This window comes from Lethenteron reissneri, chromosome 25, assembly GCF_015708825.2.
Source record: "Lethenteron reissneri isolate LAM-NWPU_2019-01 chromosome 25, ASM1570882v1, whole genome shotgun sequence".
NCBI classification, from domain to species: Eukaryota; Metazoa; Chordata; class Hyperoartia; order Petromyzontiformes; family Petromyzontidae; genus Lethenteron; species Lethenteron reissneri.
In genome coordinates this window covers 11,079,518-11,100,954 of record NC_083803.1, presented here as the reverse complement: position 1 = coordinate 11,100,954, position 21,437 = coordinate 11,079,518, and the positions used below count along the sequence as shown (strand labels likewise).

Genomic DNA, 21,437 nt, shown 5'->3' with positions numbered 1-21,437 from the left:
GGTGTAGGAGGAGATGGTGCAATCAGCCGTGCGATGAATGATGATGATGATGATAATTTACAGACCTTTGTCAATCCGTGCCGTTTCAGTTGATTGGATTGTCTGTCCATACTTCACCACGTTGGCCTGTGTGGGTTTGGCAATTACGGGGTAGCGTTGACGGTTGAAGCATAGTCCAGTACAACGATGGATATTTCTGCACTGATCTGATGAGACCCGTTGCACTCGAGATGAGTTGTGCTCCCAGCAATAGGAATGTCACGTTTCCACCACTGACTCAGCACTGCCGTTGTAGATGATGATCGCCAATACTTTGATAGAAAAGGAGATGATCTGACTGTTGTTGACCACAATATGACGAAAAGAAACGAAGACACTGACAAAACATCGCATTGTCATTTGCTCGCCTTTGACCATCTTATCAGATGCGTGATGGCAGTTAATGATGTAAATATTGACAATTGAATGCTTAATCATAAAAAAAATTCATGTTTTATTCCAATTGTGCTATCTTGTTTATGTCATAGGATTAATTGTCCACTTGCACACACCTCGTGTGCTTTATAGAATGGCCCATTAAAGCAGATTTCACGGAACTACTTCTGGGATCTCTTCCAAATATGCTCTTTCAAGGTTATTTTGTTAACCGGGTGAAAACTAAATAGGGGGTGATGATTGCTATATATAATCCCAATTGAGTAATTTGCCACAAATTTTCAAATTTGGAAAATTTGGACCCTCAACCACACTCCTGGTGCTACACCTTCCCATGCACCCTGCTACAGAGAAATATTAATCGCTTGGGAAATATATGAAAATTTTCGAAATCATACATTTTGTCAATTTAGATGAGAAACCAATGTTTACATGATTGTTATTATTTAACATGATTGTTACTGGACTGACACCATGAATTCACTGGATTAAATATACAGTAGACTCTCGATTATATGCTTTGTTTTTTTCGGTAAAGTCACGTAGGTAAAAAAATTAATTTAATTAAATCACGACATTTCGGGCGCAACACAAGCGTCCTTCTTCAGATGGGGACAACTTAGCGAAAGCGCACCGCACATAAAAAAAAATTACCTACGTGACTTTACCGAAAAAACAAAGAGTATGAATCCTTGCAGTCACGAAAACTTCAAATCTCGATGATACGCGTGCGGTTTATCCGATTTACGGATTATCTGCGCACACCTGAGATTTGGACGTAAATGAATAACTCATGGATTTTCCCTTAAGCCCAAATTAATAATAATAATAAAACAGTTATACATTGTTATTCTTGGAAATGTTTATTACAAATCACGTGCTTAAACCGAACAAATACTGTACTGTTGAGGCGATCACGTGATCGCCTCAACAGTACAGTAGTTGGATATCTTTACAACAGTGGGCGGGGTTTGATTGATTTTGATTGACGTGCCTCTGCAATCCGCTACGTGCGCGGAGTCTTCTGCGCGGGAGCAGGAAAGCGTCCTCACTGAGCACGCGCATCGTCGGACGGTCGATACAAAACAAACTCTTAACTGAAAATAGTTTATACCTATATTAGTCGTTTCATTTTTGGATTATCCACAATTTTGAATTCTTTGCGGCCATCCTCACCGTCATTAGCGTGGATAATCGAGAGTCTGCCGTGTATGTATCAGAGTGTCTCTGTGCTGTTTGGAGGACTGGTAAGTGACGTAGAAGGGAAGTAATAAAATAATAAAAATAAAACATAATAAAATAATTCTCACGACGTTTCGGCCACAACGCAAGCAGCCGTCCTCAGGTGAAGAATGAAACACCACCAAGCTTGGAGCGTATATTTAAGCTGGGTTGGAGGGGGGAAGAAGAGCGCCTTGACAAAATAATTTGCATATCAAGATGAATTTAGCATATTTATGGGAAATGCGTAGGAGGTGGGCGGGGGGTTTCAAAGTCATATTATGCCCGTGCATATGTATTACTTCCCTTCTACGTGACTTTACCGAAAGAACCAAGAAGATGAATCCCTGCAGTCACGAAAGCTTTAAATCGAAATTTGACTGGTAAGTGGTCGGCTTTTTTGATGAGTCTCAGCTCGTGGAAGAAATTCCACATTACTATGACAGTGACCAGTCTGTCGAAAAACAACCCCGCTATATTAGCCTGTCAATGAAACTGGTTGTGAGAATTTATTGACTCCTAGGGGATGATGACTAATAAAAATAATACATCTTTTTTTTTTAATATATCGTCATTCATGTAAATGCTTCTCGAAACGCCGTAGAAATTGTAATAATCACAGTTTTCTTACAGAGGTGCGGGAAGCCCAAGACAATGGGAAGGCAGCCAGATCTGTGACAACAATTGTCCAAGCTCTATGATCCTGTATTGGCATGTTTAGTCAACGCCATTAATGAGTGTTTATACATGATGAGTAATTATGATGATGGCACTCGTGATGCTTGTGGTACTCAGTGAACCCCTGGTTGGGATTTAAATTCGTGTGCTCGCACACGGGAGGAGCTCTGCCGCTGAACAAACTGAACCTCCGGCGCCTCGTTGCCTCCGGAGCGGTGGTCGTGCGATTGAGACTGCAGCAGAGCGAGCAGAGGGTTTGTCTTGTGGGCGTTGAACAATGGCGAGTAAGGAATTGTGTGATTTTTTTAGCTGTTGTACAACATTTTATGATTTATATTCTTGATACAGTGGTCGCCGACATACTGCGTCTTCTTGGTTCTTTCGGTAAAGTCACGTAGAAGGGAAATAATAAAATAATAAAAATAAAACATAATAAAATAATTCTCACGACGTTTCGGCCACAACGCAAGCAGCCGTCCTCAGGTGAAGAACAGGTCTGTCGGAAAGACAGCATCTGAATGAGCACCACCAGGCTTGGCAGCGTATATTTAAGCTGCGCCTCTGTACATGTGAACTGCATTCGTTGCTGAACACCCAGAAAACGAAGGCATTATTTATTTATATTACAGTGCCTGTGCAGCGGTGTCCCCTACCGCCCCTCTCTCTCCTGCACAAAGCACCGAATCGATTGCAGTGCTGTTTGTATACCCTCCATGCGGAGGGGCACCTGGATTTTGAACGGGGATTTTTTGAACGTCCGGATCTAGGCCCCCGTGCTCGCACCTAGCCCTTTCAATGTGGAGGCCCGTCAAGTTCAGGGCTGCTAGCCCCTGGTGCCACACTCCCCTCTGACTGAGGAGGTTCCGTTTTTTCGTGGTGAGCCGCCAAGCCTCCTCTGTGGCCGTGGCCGAGAGTTCCGAGTACCATGACCTCCTGGGCCAGTTGGGGGCTGTGAAGGGAAACAGCGGGGACACATATTTCGTGGTGGTGAGATGTTAACTCCCTCGCCTGGTATACAGGAGGTCGTGGGTTTGATCCCGGCCCTGACACTTCTATATTTGGATTTTGCATGTTCTCCCCATGGTTGTGTGGATTTTTCTCCGCATTTATAAATTTGCATTCAGAAAAAAGAGCTATGTAGCTCAAGTGGGCCTTACCGGGTACAATAAAAATAGTTAAGTAGTTTTAGTTTTAACGCCCCATCCCCTTTGACATGACAGTGCGCCCGGCACACATGTTTAGAGTCCGGGTGCCTGCCACGGAACGGAGTTCACATGTACGGAGTCGGAGTGTATTGGTGACCGCCGTATAAAAACTTGGCTGAAGGTAAATACGGAGCTCTGCTTTCTGTTTCTGTAGCATTTCATGGAATTTCATGGCATAAATACAGGACCCCCGCATCGGCGGTTTATTCATGTTGATATAGATACATGTGTGGGCGGTTCCCCCATTGCTAATGTACATTTCATACACTTTAAACATGTGGATAATCATCACTATAATTATGAAGTTGCTTTTTAGTTGGGCTGTTGTATGGCAATCAATTAAGACTGTAATTCAGATATGCATAATCTGTCCTTTCTTGATAAGGGAGAAATGCTAATACCTTTACCATCATGTAGAATGTACTCAGCAGAAGTGACGTTTTCATGACCCAAACAGTTTTGTGTGTCTGTCAGAGCATTCAAGTATTTGTCTGCTATAAATTTCCACATAAGCCACTTCGTTAAGATATCATTTATGGCCGGGTCACTTTTGAAGGAGAGATATATGGCTCAGAGGGCCTTACTGTGGTAAAATAAATGGCTTCGTATTAATTTATCCAAAAAAGAATCCATATTTGCTACATTATAGACAAACACCTTCAAATGGTGCCCCATATGTAAGGTCTAATTTGTGGAACTGCTCTGTCTAAGGGCGATTTCACGCTTTTTGTCATCAATCGACAATTTGAAGCAGTCCCACCCCACATCACCATCACCGCCGTCATTATCGTCATCGTTGTCATTATTGCCATCTCACGTCTGCAATATGAGCCACACCTGCAAAGGGCTGCGTAACCTCGCCGGGAAGTTGGCAAGAAATTGTCACGTGAATATGCTTGTTCCTGCCGTAAGAACATGGAATTCATTACAACTCCATCAGGAGCACAAAAGCAGAGGACCACCACCCAAGGCTGCTTCGGGCCTGATGTTCGCCATAACTGGCAATCGAACTCAAGCGCGGTTTGCCAACCACTCCATCCGCTTTACCCTGATACTGATATCGGCGGTGGTGGCGCACGGCTGTACTCCAGCGCTCTGGAGGAGGCGAAAGTTGGTGGACCATACAAATGCCGTGAGACTCCCCACCGGTGGGCGTCAAGGAGCTGTACCCTGGCTCGCCAGGCGAAGGCGGTGCAGCAGGTGTGGACTTATCTCTATTTGTCCCATCTGTGTTGGATAGAGTGTTACCCTCATTCATTGGCTGAAGACATATTCACATGTACAGTATGTGCCTCTGTGTTGCAGTTCGCAGCTCGTTGTGTGATGCATTAACTAAATATAAAAATATGGATTTTGTTATAGAGGCCCCGAACCTGTTCGTATTTACACCAGTGATGTCATTCTGGTCGTCAAATTCATCGTGCGGTATGCTAACCACTGCGGCACACACACACACTGCGCTCCACCGTGACCCACGCGTCGTCCGCAGGCTCCGCGCACCGCCATGGACTACGCCACCATGGACTACCAGCAGGGCTATGCCGAGGGCCGCAGCCCACTGCTGCACGACAAGGACCCGCGGCTCCCCACGGGGGACGACCCGGGCCCCCGAGCCGACCCCGACGACCTGGACGAGTCGCTGTGCCGCTTGCCGCTGGCCGACGGCGCGTGCGGCGGCGTACGCACCGAGCTGCTGCGCCTGCCCGTGCACCACGACCACCACCACGACCACCACCAGCAGCAGCAGCAGCACCGGCAGCACCCGGACGACCCGGATGGCCGCGGCGACCCCACCGTGCCCTCGTCATCCTCGTCCTCCTCCTCATCCGTCGCGGCCGAGGACATGAAGGACCCGCTGTTGTCGGCGGCGGCTGAGCCGGGCGAGCTGGAGATGGGGGCCGCGGTGGAGGGCTGCAGCCGGCTATTCGACGCGACGAGGATCTGGCGCCTGTCGCTATACCCGGCGGACGGCGCGGCGGCGTCGGCTGCATTCTACACGGGGTCGCCGCACGCGGACAGCGTCGACTCGGCCTCCTCGCCCGCGCCGCGCACAGGTGCGAGCGCTCGCGTGCGTTGCTTGCGTGTGCGCGCGCGTGTTGCTTGCGTGTGCGCGCGTGTGTGGTGGGGGGGAAACGGGAGCGTAGCGGTTCGAGCGCTGCGCTACGAAGCTGGCGACACGAGTTTGATTCCCGCTCACGGCTAACACCAGTGACGATTATCTGAAGCGGTCCTGGGCCTCCCCTAGGTCGACTCAGCCTCAAATGAGCACTTGGCGCGGTGTATAAACATCGACACTGGGGAGAAAAGGCCGTCAGGCGTGGTGCTGGCCACATCACCCCCGGATGTGCCGTGCCGGCCTTCATAGAAGCTAGCTAACAGCACTTGTCTCAACAATATATTAAGGCGATACAGAGGATCGTTGTCTTTTGCAGCGAGGACATGCACATGCACACACGTAAACGCATAAACACACGCGCGTGTGCAATACGCGAACCAAAAGATTTGGTCCGGATCAGTCCGAAAATATGGCGGCGCAGAAAGTAACATCACTAACATGGCGTCACGCCTGCGGTTTTTCCATCAGACGTGGCGTTGTGATGGGTGATGGTCCCTTTTGTAAGCATGAAGCCTTCTTAAATCAGCGTGGAATATAAATCATCCATAAAAATAATGTCGTTAAAAATCCAAAACGTTTTATTTGAGAAGTCATAGTATCACCACACGCAGTGCATACGAGGGGAGATCGCAAACTCTGCGTCCATTTTTACGGAGGAGCTTTGCAGCCTCCTGTTGAAGCGAGACATGGACATTGTGATCGCCCCTCTCGTATGCAATAACATTTTTACTTATTAACATATTTCACCTGGATAATTCCGTGCGATGGAACACTTCATTCGCAAGGGTGTCCAGCGTGTCAATTGGCTAGAACATGGCAAACATGTAGTGGCGCATGTACACACAGTGTTTATCTATAACTTACACATGTCTGCACAATGCGATACAATTTATACACTGTGTATGAAACTGAAAGTTCAGTGTTAACCTGCATCAGACCACGCTTACGTTCAGATGCATAATTTGGACGTTTCGAATGTGCAGGATTTAATTTACGACGTGATATTAAGGAGTCATTTTTGTACTCATGTGCGTGTGTGTGTGGTATTTGAGGAGGTGAGCGTGTGCTGGATTCATTAGTGAGACTGCTCAAAATGAGATTGGATGCTGATGGGTGGGGCGGGCGTGGGGGGGGGGTGGCGGCGGGCGAGGGGGTGCGGTGCGATTGATTGTGGCCCCCGTGCCGCTCGGCACGTTCACCGCCTGCGCCCACGCGCGCTAACGCAGCCGCTGCGGACCCCTGCACGCCCGTGTTCACCATCGTGAGCCGTGGTCTGTCTGCTACTGCATGATGAGGCCGCCCCGCGCTGATCCAATCTGTCACGGGGCTGCGGTGGCACAATCCGTCGCGCTTATCTGTGTGGATTGATCTCAATGCCCCCATCGTTACCGTGTCCGAGGCAGGTAACGGTGACTCTATTTGTATGCTCACCGTACAAGCGTGGGCTTGAGTGTGAGAATGGATTATTTATAGTTTGCGCAGAAACACGAACCGTTACCTCTCGACTAGGTGAGCGAATGCTCGCTGGGAGCTGGTGGCCATGCACGTGGCCTGTAATCCAGCACTGTGGTGGAGGCAGTCGGGGGGTAGGTGGATCACACAAAACACGCTGGGCTGTGAGGTCGCCATCTCCTGGCTTGTCAGGGTATGACAGTACATCAAGTCGATTCATTTCCATCGGTATTCCATCTGCACGGTTTCCTCCCACGTGTATAAATACTCAGCGGAGTTGACCAAACATCCCAATATAGGGCCACAGAGCTTGGGCAATAGAAATATTCAAATCCGAACGGTAAACATAAGAAAAAAGATGCGTTCCTTCATTCGAACTATGACCCACAATTGGGTGAAGCTCGATCATCTCGCGTTGGTTCATTCACTCTCATGCTCCGTTATTATTAAGTTATCATTCAATTTCAAACCTTAGCCACTCGCAAAATAAAGTGTGTGCGTCTTTGTTTTTGATGGCAGTGGAGGGTGGGAGCGGTGCGGGGAGATGACAGGTAATTTTAATGTACAGCACAGTGCGTTTTTTAATGATAATTTGAGCCACATCAAATCGTTAAACGGTTGCCTCTGGTGGTGTCTGTAATTAGAGCCAATTAATGAGTTTTCAAAGGGTTGAGCACTAGTGGCTGCCTAACGAGGTTAACCCCCACCCCATCACGGCCACTGCTGGTCAGGAAAAGATCAAAAGGGCAACTTGGCTTCCCACACATTCATGCAAAACCAGCAGGACTCTTAGGTGCCGTTCAAAATTGTTAGCAGTATGTATTAATAACGAATAATAATTTACGTAACTTTTTGCAACCCATTGCTGGATGAAGGTCCACCCATTCTATGGCCATCATGGGGGTTGTTTGACCATACTTAACGATGCTGATCTCTGCAGGTTGGTGAAGGTGGGATGGTTAAGGAAGGTCCAGTACCGATCGTGATATCACGCGCCACTGATGCAAGCCGTGGCCAGGAAACAAACTCAGGTCACCGGGTTCATAGTGCAGTGCGCTGTCCACTCTCCCACCCCCTCCATTCCCCCTGATCTATCTATAAATATGGACATCTACTGTACATTTGTGAAAAAAAGCTTTTTGGCTCATCGTATTCCTGCAGTATAAATACATATTCTAATATATGTATAATTCGCAAGTGTCTGTCCGTCATGCTGTAGATCCCCCAAACGGTTCATTCCCTGGACATATGAAGACAACCAACATTTTTTCTCTTGCCAAGGAGATTCCTGGAAAATCGTCGCCTTTCCGAATTTCCAACGTTTTGATGCCAAAAATTCAAGAAAACTCCTGGGAACATCCAATCGGGCGCCATTTGTAAATGATCATGTAATTGGAAGGTGCCTTGCACTGCATCGCTGAAACCAGGACCTGATTAGTAGAGGAGAGTGGAAGATCGAGGGTTATCGTGGCGTATCCACCTACAATATTGTCTGTCCACAAGTCTTAGAAATTACTTCAAAGCATATGGCTATTTCGACACTAATAATATACGGTATAGACATTTCAGGGGGTGCATACGAAATCTAAATTGCTTTCTTTTCACATATTTTATATCCCACGCAAATGCGAAGGTAGTGCTGTAGTGAATAATGTCCTTTATTCACTCAGGAAACCCTGAATGGGTCCTCAATACTCTTTTTCAGCAGGGTCCTGCATCTATATATCTAAGCCAGTTGAAGCTTCCTGTAAACCACGTGACTTCTGTGTGACCACGCCCACTCTGAAACCCTCCCCTCTCCCCGCCCCCTGTGAAAACAGACGCTACTACTCCTTGCAGCTCACGCCTGCTCGCTGCTTCCTTCTGTCTCCCTCTCTTCCCTCCCCTCTCATCATTGTCATCACCCTCTCATCCCCGACATCTTTGCCCGGCCATTCCTTCTCCCCCTCCTCCTTCTCTTCTTGCCCAGCCGCTCCTCCTCCTCTATTCTTGCTGCTCACCATGAGTCATCCGTCTTGGGACTTCCATCCTGGCATCGCTTTCCTTTTCCCAATCCTTTCTCTTTTCTCCATGCATTATATCCTTAACTTTGCTCCCCATCCTGTGGTGTGCCACGGGTACAAAGCTTTATTGGGATGACAGGTTGGTTTTAGTTTGCATATGTGGTGGGAAGCGGAAAAATAATAATAATGCAATTTATAACGCGTGCCAATTTGCGGACGTAACGGCCACCACTCAGAGGCGCGGAGCCAAGCTCAGAGTCGCTCGAAAACGTGGTTTTAGAGGTGAGTTTGTAAGTCTCTCTTGAAGGAGGCGATTGAGGTGATGCTGCGAATGTGCAGAGGGATATCGTTCCAGACTGTTGGGGCTGCCACCGAGAAGCGGCGCATAGACATGACCATCCTGGATCTTGGTATCAAGAGGAGATCGTGAGTCGCGCTGCGCAGGCATCTGCCGTGTGCTGAGCTGCAAGTTGTCAATAATGAAGAAAGGTACGGCGGGCAGGCAGATGCATACACAGGAGTCAAAAGTGAGCAGCTCCTACGGGACGACGAGCCCCACGGCCTACGTGAAGGGAACCGCGTTCCTCGCTTGCTGTCCCGCTTTGCAAACTGAGCCCTCTTGCTTCAGGGTGGCCATGGACACGTGGTATGGCCTTCGTATGAAATACAGCACAACGTCACACATCCAACCATCTTATATTCTCCCTGACCAACTAATCGGCCAGACCCAGTACAAGTACATATTGCATAGCTGATGAAAAGGTAAAGACACTCGACTGATTCGGAGTGAGACCTCTGCTGCCAAACCGGAGCTGGCAATAAGCACACTACCTAGGTATGGAAACTTTTCTAGTCTCTCCACACCTGCCCCATCACTCCTGGGGAGTGGAGGGGGTGGAGTATTTGATGACAGTTGAGGGGGTGGAGAGTTTTCCCCACCTCCGATATCCCGGAGTTGGCTAAATAAGCTGAAGTTCAACATGCCTATAACTCAAAAGACCCAGGTAGGTCCTTAGCTTTTGTGGGCCCCTATGCTAAGGCCTCACTTCTTAGTGGCATGCTCTAGGTTTAGCAAGAGAGCCTCCAACTCCTTCTCAGAGTGAGCAGATATTACCAGATCAGCATATAGAATAACATGGTTGACCAATGGGGAGCCATCCCTTGACTGCACCCGGGCATCAATCAGCCTCCCATTGTATCTATACCAGATGTAAATTCCTTTTGTACAGCCATGGAAAGCTTCTCAAACTATCTGGTCGCAAAATATGTTAAATAATGTAGGAGTCAGATGACATCCCTGTCACACCCCAAGGTGAACAGGGGATGGCTCTTGACTCCTGGGCTTTATCACCATCATGAAGGCACTTAATGATTGTGAGCAGAGAGTCAGGGACTCTGAAAGCACGAAGAACAGCCCAGAGTCAATAAAGCAGAGATGTAGGTCTTGTTGGAATTCCCTACACCTCTGCTGTAGCAAATGGACAGAGAATATGACATCCTTGCAGGTCCGCCCCAGCCTGAAACCACTTTGGGGCTCCACAAGCCTCACCTCGGCGTGCCTGGCAAGGTGATGTTGAATAATCCTTGCAAGGACCTTTCCCGGCACACTGAGGAAGATGCCCCAGTCGTTGTTTCAATCAGTATGGTCCCTCTTCTTAAAGAGAGGGACCACCGGGGCATCATTCCAATTCTGTTGAACCTGTCCTGTGGTCCAGAAGGTTGTATTGATGTCACAAAGAGCAGTCTGCAGACAAATGCTACCCTCCCTCAGCAGTTGGCTTGGGCGATATTCTCTGTCTGGTGATTTTCCTGGTCTCAGGCTTTGAATGGCACTCCACACTTCCTCAACAGTGTTTGCACGTCAGCCAGCCACTTACAGGGGTTGGCTGCTTCCTCAAATATTTGAGGCATCGCAGGCCCATTCGGGTCCACTCCAGATTACCCCATGATGTTATCTAAGCTGAAGGGTTTCTCCTAGCCCAAGGCCTGACAGAATTACTCAGAAAACCTGCAAACCCGTTCCTGGGGGTCAGAGGTCAGATCACCATTCTTTCCCCTAAGGATGGTGATAGGTGTGGCAGTACAAGTAACTTTTCTGATGGAGTTAAAGAGTGCTTTGTGATCGCGTGCTACTCAGACATCTTCTCAGCAACCCATGATCACCACTCATCTTGGCAGCATTGCACGGCGGCTCTCCAAACCTCCGAGCGAAGGCTGGTAAACCTCATTCTCGGACATGGGATGTTGTAAAAGGTGGGAGTGGGCCTGCTGCTTTCTTTCAGCTAGCCGGAACACCTCCATTTGCCAGCATCTCTGCGGAGGTCTGGACTGCGTAACCAATGCTGCCATTGCAGCTGCATGAACCACAGTTATGGACCTCACCCGTTTCACACATACACAAGAGAGAGCCCCCCTATAACCTTAACAGACTGTTGTGGCAAGTGCTATCAGTGAGCGCCTATGGAGGTCGACACGGCACACAGTGAGCAGCGTGGTGCTTCATGGACCCACCACCCCGGGTGGACTGTGCTCACAGCAGCATTGCACACACATCCAGGACCTGAATTCTCAGGTCCTGACGCCTCCTCCATCGCAATATTGAGTCAAAAGCATAGGCCAGCCTCTCTCCACGTGGCCCTGTCGCCCTACACACACAGCCCTGTCTCCCTGCACGCACAGCCCCTGTTTCCCTACACTGTGTCCCAAAGCCCATGCCAGGGGTGGACCACCATTTGACCACTCGACCGCATGCCTCTGCAAGCCCAGGGCATTGGACAGCCCTCTTGCAAAGCTATGGCGCATGTCCCTTGTGAGCCACATACAGACCCACACCCTTGGCCTGTTCTCATGACCCCTCCGATTCCACTGTGTCCCCGTAGTTACCATGGATTGGCGATTATCGATCTCCGGTCAGGTCTTGCACGTGATGTACACCTCAGGCTTCTGTCATGGATGTCAACCTGTGTCTCTTCGGGCCACTGCTGGTTTCGCAAGGCCGTGGGAGGTGGTCCGTGGAAGTTTGACAGATCTCGCGATTTGGAGGCGTTTTAGTTTCGAAACACGCGTCATCGAGACGCGGTGGTCCGCGAAAGTGTTCCGGGGGTTGACACTGGCAGACCGTGGATCCAGAAAGATGACGAACCACGGATCTATACGACGATGCCCCTACCTGCAATTGTTTTCCCGCACAACCACCTCCACTGGATTCCCCACGCGATGAACCTCTTCGTCGTCTCTGCAATCTTGCTACCTACAAGTCTTCTTCAGGCAAAGGCAAAGGTCCCCCGTATAGCCTTCGACAGGCTGTCGGAGGCAAGTACCGTTAGCGAGCACACACGCCGCGCGTGTAAGCAGTGCACATCGACACAGACGCAAGCACTCGGACACGTGCGTGTGCGCACAGCCCCCATGCACACACGACCACACGGCTGCGTTGATTGGTCACTAGGCCAGCACAACAGCCCACAGCCCCCTCAAACACGACGAGAGGCCCCCATCTCACTGATGCATCTGTATCTCCCCCCCCTCTCTGTGTGTCTCCCCCTTCTCTGTGTTCCGCCCCCCTGCCCCTACTCCCCATTCTCTCTGTGTATCTCTCCCTCTCTTTTCCTGTCTCTCTCCATAGACCCCCCCCCCCCCTCTCCTCGCTTCTCTTCCTTTGTCTATCCCATTCTCTCTCCCTTCTGTTTATGTCTCTCTCTCTCCCCGCCCTTCCCCCCTCTTCCCCTGTCTCTCCCGCTGCGCATCTCTCCCTCCTCGCTCTTTGTCCCCTCTGCGTTCTTCTCTCCCCGTCTCCCTCTCAGCGTCTCCCTCTCAGTGTCTCCCTCTCAGTGTCTCCCTCTCAGCGTCTCCCTCTCAGTGTCTCCCTCTCAGTGTCTCCCTCTCTCTCCAATTTAGCGTCTCCTGGTCGCTCTGCGTCTCACATACACCCCCCCCCCCCATGGTCGCTCCTCTGTCCCCTCTGTGTGTCGCCCTCTGTCATCCTGTCTCTGTCCCCCCCCCCCCCCCCGTTTCTCCCCTTCTCTCTCTCTCCCACCCCACTCCGCTCGTGGTGCCTCCTCCCCATCTCTCTCGCGCTCCCACTCTCCCTGTCTCCCTCCCCTGGCACTCTGCCAGTTGTAAGGCTGCACACTGAACCCCAGCAGCTATTAATAGCCCGCTCAGGGTAAACATTCTGCCTGGCTGTTGAACAACGCGCGCTGGCAACACGCGCACGCACGGAGTCGCGCACGCACGCGCACGCACACAGAGATGCACACGCCACATGTGTGAACACAACGATGCACACGCCACATACGTGAACACAACACGCGTACGCGTTCCCAAAGCCACACGCACACACACTCACATTTCACTCCCAGCTCATGCACCCAGCAATATACACAGTCATATATATACACACACACGCACAGTCACAAAGCGCACGACCTCACGCACGCGCACGGAGTCACGCACGCGCAAAGGCACATCCGCGTACGCGTGTCCTCGTACACACCTCGCCTGCAGTGTCACACACGTACAGACACAGCCGTGCACGACATCCATACGCATCTACACACACATTCACATATACACATCGTCACGCATATACATATATATGCACCCAGACTGTCATATATACACACACACGCACAGAGATTCCGTCTTTATCTTTTGACAGACTGCTGGGGCAGTTTCTGTTAGCAAGCACCTAATGCAAAGACGAATATCCCCCCGTATAGCTTGTGTTAGACTGCTGGGACAAGTGGTGTAAGGGAGCACCTATTAAGGCCGGCACGGCACACAAAGAAGTAGTATTACCATTTGTCTCATCGGTGCTGACGATAATAAGACACCGCATCATGTACTCATTTATGGCTCAGTGAACCTAGGGGAGGGCCAGGAGCACTGATGTTAGCCATGACTGAGAGTTGAACCCAGATCACCAGATTCATAGCACAGTGTGCTTAACCACGATATCACGACTCCCCACACAACTAATGCACACGCAGTCCCACACACACACAAAAAAAAAGATCCCCCGTATAGCCTGAACAGACTGTAGGGGCAAGTGCTGTTAGCGAGCACCTATGAAGGCCGGAACGGCACACGAGTGGGTGGGTGGCCAGCACCACGCCCTACCGCCTTTGTCTCCCTAGTGGCGATGTTTACACACCGCACCAGGTACTCATTTAAGGCTGAGTCGACCTAGGGGAGGCCCAGGACCGGTTCAGATAATCGTCACTGGTGTTAGCCGTGAGCGGGAATCGAACCCGGGTCGCCAGGTTCATAGCGCAGCGCGCTAACCGCTACACTACCGCTCCCCATAGTCCCACACACACACGCATTTTGACACATTATACACACGGACTCTCTTGCACAGTATCGCCGACGTGAAGACACACCCACGCACACAGCCACGCACACACAGCCACACATCCTTAGCGTCACAGTCACACACACATGCACACATACACCCACGCACTGTCATACACATGCAGCCGCCCCCACATAGCCACATACATACACAGCCATGCACACACACACACACAGCCATGCACACAAAGACAAAGATCCCCCATATAGCCTTCACCGACTGTTGGGTCAAATGCTATTAGCGAGCACCTCTGAAGGCCGGCACGGCACGTGGGTGGGTGGCCAGCACCACGCTGGACTGCCTTTGTCTCCCCAATGGCGATGTTTTTACACAACGCACCAGGTACTCATTTGAGGTTGAGTCGATCGAGGGGAGGCACAGGACCGGTTCCGATAATCGTCACTGGTGATGGTCGTGAGCGGGAATTGAACTCGGGTCGCCGGATTCGTAGCGCAGTGCGCTAACGACGACGCCACCGCTCCCCACGCACGCACGGCATTTATACGCACTGCTGTTCACGGTCCGTCTCAAACAAAGGAAACCGCTGTGATGCTGTAGACATTGGGTAAACGAAAATAAGGAAATTATTGTGTTATTCATACTTCGTAGGTAACATGTTGCATTTTCCTCCCATGGGATGTTATGAATGACGTCACACACCGTATTAATAGTAATACACGACTGTAATCATTTACCCTGCATTGTTACTAATGTTACCGTACATATGGAATGCATGAAATTGTTTCTAATTTCCGGGCTCGACTTGCCCTCGTCACGGTGATGATAATAGTGATTATTATTATTGTTGTTGGGCTTGTCTTGGCGTTGCATAAGTAATGCAAGTGTTTGTGATTTTCTAATCGTCTTGTTTGTCCGTGTGCTATACCACAGTTAGACTTGTGTGTGTGTGTGAAAAGGCCATGTCAGACTCGTTTTTGTAAAATATTTGGCTTTTGTATTGAACAATGCGACGTCCCTGACCAGTCTGAATTTGGCATTGATTTTTTTTCCCTCTCCCCCTGTGTTTGCCTTACGGAGCCCTTTAGGAGAAATGCTTAAATGCCAGATGCACTGGTTGGGTGGCTGGGCTGCGTTGGGAATATGGGTTGGGTGGTTGGACTCTATTGGGTAGATGGGTTGGGTGGCTGGGTTTGGTGCCTGCATTTGGTAACTGGGTTGAGCGATTATGTGTGGTAACTCACGTGAGTGGCTGGGTTTTGTGACCGGGTTTGGGTGGCCAGGTTATGGTGACTGGGTTAGGCGAGTTTGATGGCTGATTTTCGTGGATGGGCTCAGTAGCTGAAATTAATGGCTGCATTTGGAGGCTGGGTTTGGTGGCTGGGTTTGGTGGCTGGGTTTGGAGGCTGGGTTTGGAGGCTGGGTTTGGAGGCTGGGTTTGGTGGCTGGGTTTGGAGGCTGGGTTTGGAGGCTGGGTTTGGAGGCTGGGTTTGGAGGCTGGGTTTGGAGGCTGGGTTTGGTGGCTGGGTTTGGTGGCTGGGTTTGGTGGCTGGGTTTGGAGGCTGGGTTTGGAGGCTGGGTTTGGAGGCTGGGTTTGGAGACTGGGTTTGGAGGCTGGGTTTGGAGGCTGGGTTTGGAGGCTGGGTTTGGAGGCTGGGTTTGGTGACTGGGTTTGGAGACTGGGTTTGGTGGCTGGGTTTGGAGGCTGGGTTTGGAGGCTGGGTTTGGTGGCTGGGTTTGGTGACTGGGTTTGGAGGCTGGGTTTGGAGGCTGGGTTTGGAGGCTGGGTTTGGTGGCTGGGTTTGGTGACTGGGTTTGGAGGCTGGGTTTGGTGGCTGGGTTTGGTGGCTGGGTTTGGTGGCTGGGTTTGGAGGCTGGGTTTGGAGGCTGGGTTTGGTGGCTGGGTTTGGTGGCTGGGTTTGGTGACTGGGTTTGGTGGCTGGGTTTGGTGGCTGGGTTTGGTGGCTGGGTTTGGAGGCTGGGTTTGGAGGCTGGGTTTGGTGGCTGGGTTTGGTGACTGGGTTTGGTGACTGGGTTTGGAGGCTGGGTTTGGTGGCTGGGTTTGGAGGCTGGGTTTGGTGGCTGGGTTTGGAGGCTGGGTTTGGTGGCTGGGTTTGGTGGCTGGGTTTGGTGGCTGGGTTTGGTGACTGGGTTTGGAGGCTGGGTTTGGAGGCTGGGTTTGGTGACTGGGTTTGGTGGCTGGGTTTGGTGGCTGGGTTTGGAGGCTGGGTTTGGAGGCTGGGTTTGGAGGCTGGGTTTGGTGGCTGGGTTTGGTGACTGGGTTTGGTGGCTGGGTTTGGTGGCTGGGTTTGGAGGCTGGATTTGGTGGCTGGGTTTGGAGGCTGGGTTTGGAGGCTGGGTTTGGTGGCTGGGTTTGGTGACTGGGTTTGGTGGCTGGGTTTGGTGGTTGGGTTTGGAGGCTGGGTTTGGAGGCTGGGTTTGGTGGCTGGGTTTGGTGGCTGGGTTTGGTGGCTGGGTTTTGGAGGCTGGGTTTGGTGGCTGGGTTTGGTGGCTGGGTTTGGAGGCTGGGTTTGGAGGCTGGGTTTGGTGGCTGGGTTTGGAGGCTGGGTTTGGTGGCTGGGTTTGGAGGCTGGGTTTGGTGGCTGGGTTTGGAGGCTGGGTTTGGTGGCTGGGTTTGGAGACTGGGTTTGGAGGCTGGGTTTGGAGGCTGGGTTTAGTGGCTGGGTTTGTAGGCTGGGTTTGGAGGCTGGGTTTGGAGGCTGGGTTTGGTGGCTGGGTTTGGTGGCTGGGTTTGGAGGCTGGGTTTGGAGGCTGGGTTTGGAGGCTGGGTTTGGTGGCTGGGTTTGGTGGCTGGGTTTGGAGGCTGGGTTTGGTGACTGGGTTTGGAGGCTGGGTTTGGTGACTGGGTTTGGTGGCTGGGTTTGGTGGCTGGGTTTGGTGGCTGGGTTTGGAGGCTGGGTTTGGTGACTGGGTTTGGTGACTGGGTTTGGTGGCTGGGTTTGGTGACTGGGTTTGGAGGCTGGGTTTGGTGGCTGGGTTTGGTGGCTGGGTTTGGTGGCTGGGTTTGGAGGCTGGGTTTGGTGGCTGGGTTTGGTGGCTGGGTTTGGTGGCTGGGTTTGGTGGCTGGGTTTGGTGGCTGGGTTTGGAGGCTGGGTTTCTTGGACGGGTTGAGTGACTGGATTTGCTGACTGGGCTAAGTGACTTGATTTGGTAGATTGGTTTAGCGACAGGGTTTGGTGGCTGTATTTGGCAGCTGATTTTCCTGCCTGGGTTTCGTCAGGGGGTGGGAAGGCCCCCTCCGGTGCTAAGGGTGCTAAATTGTCATATTATTTAATTGGTTTCAAGTTCCGTGAGTGCCCGCCACAGGATGGATTTCAATGGTCGCTCGTCGGAGTGTGTTGGTGACCAACTATTGAAAGAATTTGAACATAAGTACTGAGTGAATCCCAGTATATAGAGGCTCAGGGGATTTCACAGGTAAACCGCTCATTATGACACGGCTGTCATTACCATCGCGAGCCTGGCAGCGGGGGCAGTGCCGCCATGCTCGCGACTCGCTGGATTCACACGTGACCTCGTGTCCTCCGTGCTGATTAATAGGCCGAGTGTGTGCACCTGACCACTCGATCACATCGATATGCCACTGTGTGTGTGTGTACGCATTTATGCTCACTTGTGTATATTTATATATGTACGCACAGGTATTTATATACGGGCAGAGCCCCGGGTTACGGAAGGGTGAGGTTCCCGCGAACGATCCGTAAACCCGAATTTTCCGCGTGTCGTCGAAAACTGAACAATTTTCCCCCACGATCAAGATAAAATCCCATAGCCGGAAATAGTTGTGAGTGACAAAGGACTTAATTGTTAGACGAGCAAGAAGGAGAGGGGACAGGCATTACATTATCGGGGTCAACATCAGCAGTCGGAGGTTCCAACGGCAGGGCTGCAGCTCCCTCTGCAGCCCTGCAGAGGGAGCTGCAGCCTTGACATCACGCCTCGTGCCCGCCGCGGTATTCATCAGCAACCTCACCGCACTGCACGATTTGCGCTTAGGGGGCGTCCATAAATGACGTCACGCGATTTTGGACGATTTTTGACCCCCCCCCCGCCCTCGTCACACGGCGTCACAAAAAGTCAGACCCCCCCCCCCCCTCAAATTTGACGTCACAAGCTCTGCCCCCCCCCCCCCAAACCATATTTGCATTTTGAAAATAAAACATGCTTCAAATCGCTTTAAACTGTCGTCATTGTAGTGCGTATTTAATGTGGCGCTGCACTCTGATGTTGTAGGAGAAAACACGTATTAAAAAGGAGGCGTTCGAAAGCTTAAATTTAGCATAAAATTCACTTGAAAATATTCAACGTCTAACTAAAACTGCAGATGTTTAGAATATGATATTGAAATTATCCTATAATTATAAAATATTAAAAGTTATTATAACTATAAAAAAAATACTTGAAACTTTGTAGTAGAACGAAGCAAAATGGAGAGCACAATTACAACAATCACGTGTTCATTACACAGAATGAAAAGCCCTGGTAGAATCATTAGAATCAAAATGTTTAATAACAATCATTAAGAAAATGTTCAAAATGTATGCTTCTCCATTCTCCCATGGAGACGCAAACATGCACCTTCATGGAATAAATAAAAGGTGACCTTAGTAAATTTAAATAATCAAATAGTTAATAATGAAAATTCATCAAAATTAGTGTTGTTATAACAATTCTATATTTATTTAAAGTTGCGCATTTTGATGTGACGTCACATTTCTCAACCCCCCCCTCCCTCGTCACACATCGTCACAAATGTCTGACTACCCCCCAGGTGCGTGACGTCATTTATGGACGGCCCCTTACGTAACTAACGCTAACATTTCCGCATATCGAGTTTTTTAGTAAGTCGGGGTCTGCCTGTGCTCTCTGTGGAATTATGCACATTGAGTGATTTACCGATGACCAAATAATTGGCAAAGCGCCCGATCTCATGCGATCTTCGGAACTAAGCAGGGTTGAGCCTCAATAGCACTGGCATGGGTAACCACTGTGCATCACAGGTACTATAGGTGGTGGGGCTGCGTGGCAGGTAGCAGAGAGCCAATGTAGCAAAATCCACTGTTGTACTGCACTCCAATGCACCCACATCTATGCTGCCCGTCTTCATCAGCCGGCACTGATCGGTGTGGTGAAGTATGGTCACGCTTAGTATGGCTTGGGGAAGCCTTCATCCAGCAGTGGATTGACAAAGGGCTGTACTTGTGCATTGAGTGCTTACTAGGTCTGAGTTTCTTATACAACACAAGGACCCGAGTTTGACTCCTGGCCTCTGGCCCTGTGGGTCACGCTTACTCACCTGGCAAAGCCTCACTGGAGGGCCTTGTAATTGTGAATTGTATACCTTGTTATGTAACGATATACACTGGACATAAAAGAGCACGTTGCATTGTAATTGTGTGCAATGGATGTTAGAGACACAATGCGTAACTCATGTGTGTGTGTGTGGGGAGCGGTTGTGTAGGGGTTAGTGCACTTTGCTATGAACCCGGAGACCCGAGTTCGATTCCCGCTCACGGCCAACACCAGTGACGATGATCAGAATTGTTCCTGGAGCTCCCCTCAAATGAGTACCTGTTGTCGTGTGTAAACATTGCCACTGGGGAGACAAAGGCGGCCGGGCGTGGTGCTGGCCATTCACCCTCTCGTGTGCCGTGTCGGCCTTCGTAGGTGGTCACTAACAGCGCTTGTCCCAAAAGTCTGTTGAGGCTACAGGGGGGATCTTTGTCTGTGTGCGTGCATTGCGTGCGCCGCAGAGGAGAGCGTTTCTCCGTCCCCGCACGGAGGAGCGCGCGACGGCAGTGGCGACGAGCACACGGACCCCGGAGGCGCTGGCGGCGCGGCCCCCCAGGACAAGAACCGGCGTGGGCGGACCCCCAGAGACTCGCCCGGGCAGCAGGCGCAGCACACTCAGGCACGCGCTGCAGCACGCACCAGCAGCACGCACCAGCAGCACGCACCAGCAGCACGCAGCACGCACCAGCACGCAGCACGCACCAGCAGCACGCAGCACGCACCAGCACGCAGCACGCAGCACGCACCAGCACCAGCAGCACGCAGCACGCACCAGCACCACCAGCACCAGCAGCACGCAGCACGCACCAGCACCACCAGCACCAGCAGCATGCAGCACGCACCAGCAGCAGCACGCAGCACGCACCAGCACCAGCAGCAGCACGCAGCACGCACCAGCACGCACCAGCAGCAGCACACCATTGTTTGTGAACGTGCGCACACGTGTGTGTCAGTGCGTGCATGCATCGGTTTGTGTATGTGTGTGTAGTCGTGCAATCATTGCTGTGTGTGTACTGTGTGTACATACACACACACAGTGCGAAGCGGTAGTGTAGTAGTTAGTGTGCTGCACTACGAACCCGTGTGACCCAAGTTCAATTCCCGCTCACAGTCAACAGGAGTGATGATCATCTGAGCCGGTCCTGGGCCTTCCCGAGGTTGACTCAGCCTCAAAATGACTACCTGGTACGATGTGTAAACATCGGCACTTGGGAGACAAAGGCCGGGTGTGGTGCTGCCCGTGCCGGCCTTCGTCGGTGCTCGCTAACAACACTTGCCCCAAACAGTCTGTTCAATGCTTTACGGGGGTTTCTTTGTCTGTGCATGTGTGCGTGCGTCGTTCCAGGCGTGCAGCCAGTGCGGGAAGGCATTCCGTAGCGGCAGTGCCTTGAACAAGCACTACCTGTCGCACAGCCAGGAGCGCAAGCACGTGTGCGAGGTGTGCCACAAGGCCTTCAAGCGGCAGGATCACCTGTGAGTGCCATGCTGGTCTCGCACTCACTTAGGCCTCCGCCGGCATTATCGTCATCATCGTCATCAGCAATCTCCATGACTGTTATCATCGCCGTCACACATCGCCTCCTACTGGCAGGCTAATACCACTTGCAAACCAGCCCGCCGTACAAATTGTGCCGCACAGGGACAGCTGCCACCAGCGGTGCTCTTCGTGTGCAGGTATCTGCGCGTGCGTGCGTACGTAC

The 21,437-nt window shown here is 51.0% G+C and overlaps 1 protein-coding gene across 1 annotated transcript in view; it reads left to right on the top strand.

Annotated features, from left to right (window-relative positions):
* Window positions 1-21,437, top strand: part of LOC133347199 (zinc finger protein 541-like) — a 73,661-nt gene that overhangs the window by 25,438 nt on the left and 26,786 nt on the right. The window contains exons 2-4 of the mRNA XM_061559278.1: window positions 5,029-5,593; window positions 20,199-20,356; window positions 21,083-21,210. Coding sequence (XP_061415262.1) covers window positions 5,029-5,593; window positions 20,199-20,356; window positions 21,083-21,210 — 851 coding nt within the window. The remainder of the gene's footprint in view (window positions 1-5,028; window positions 5,594-20,198; window positions 20,357-21,082; window positions 21,211-21,437) is intronic.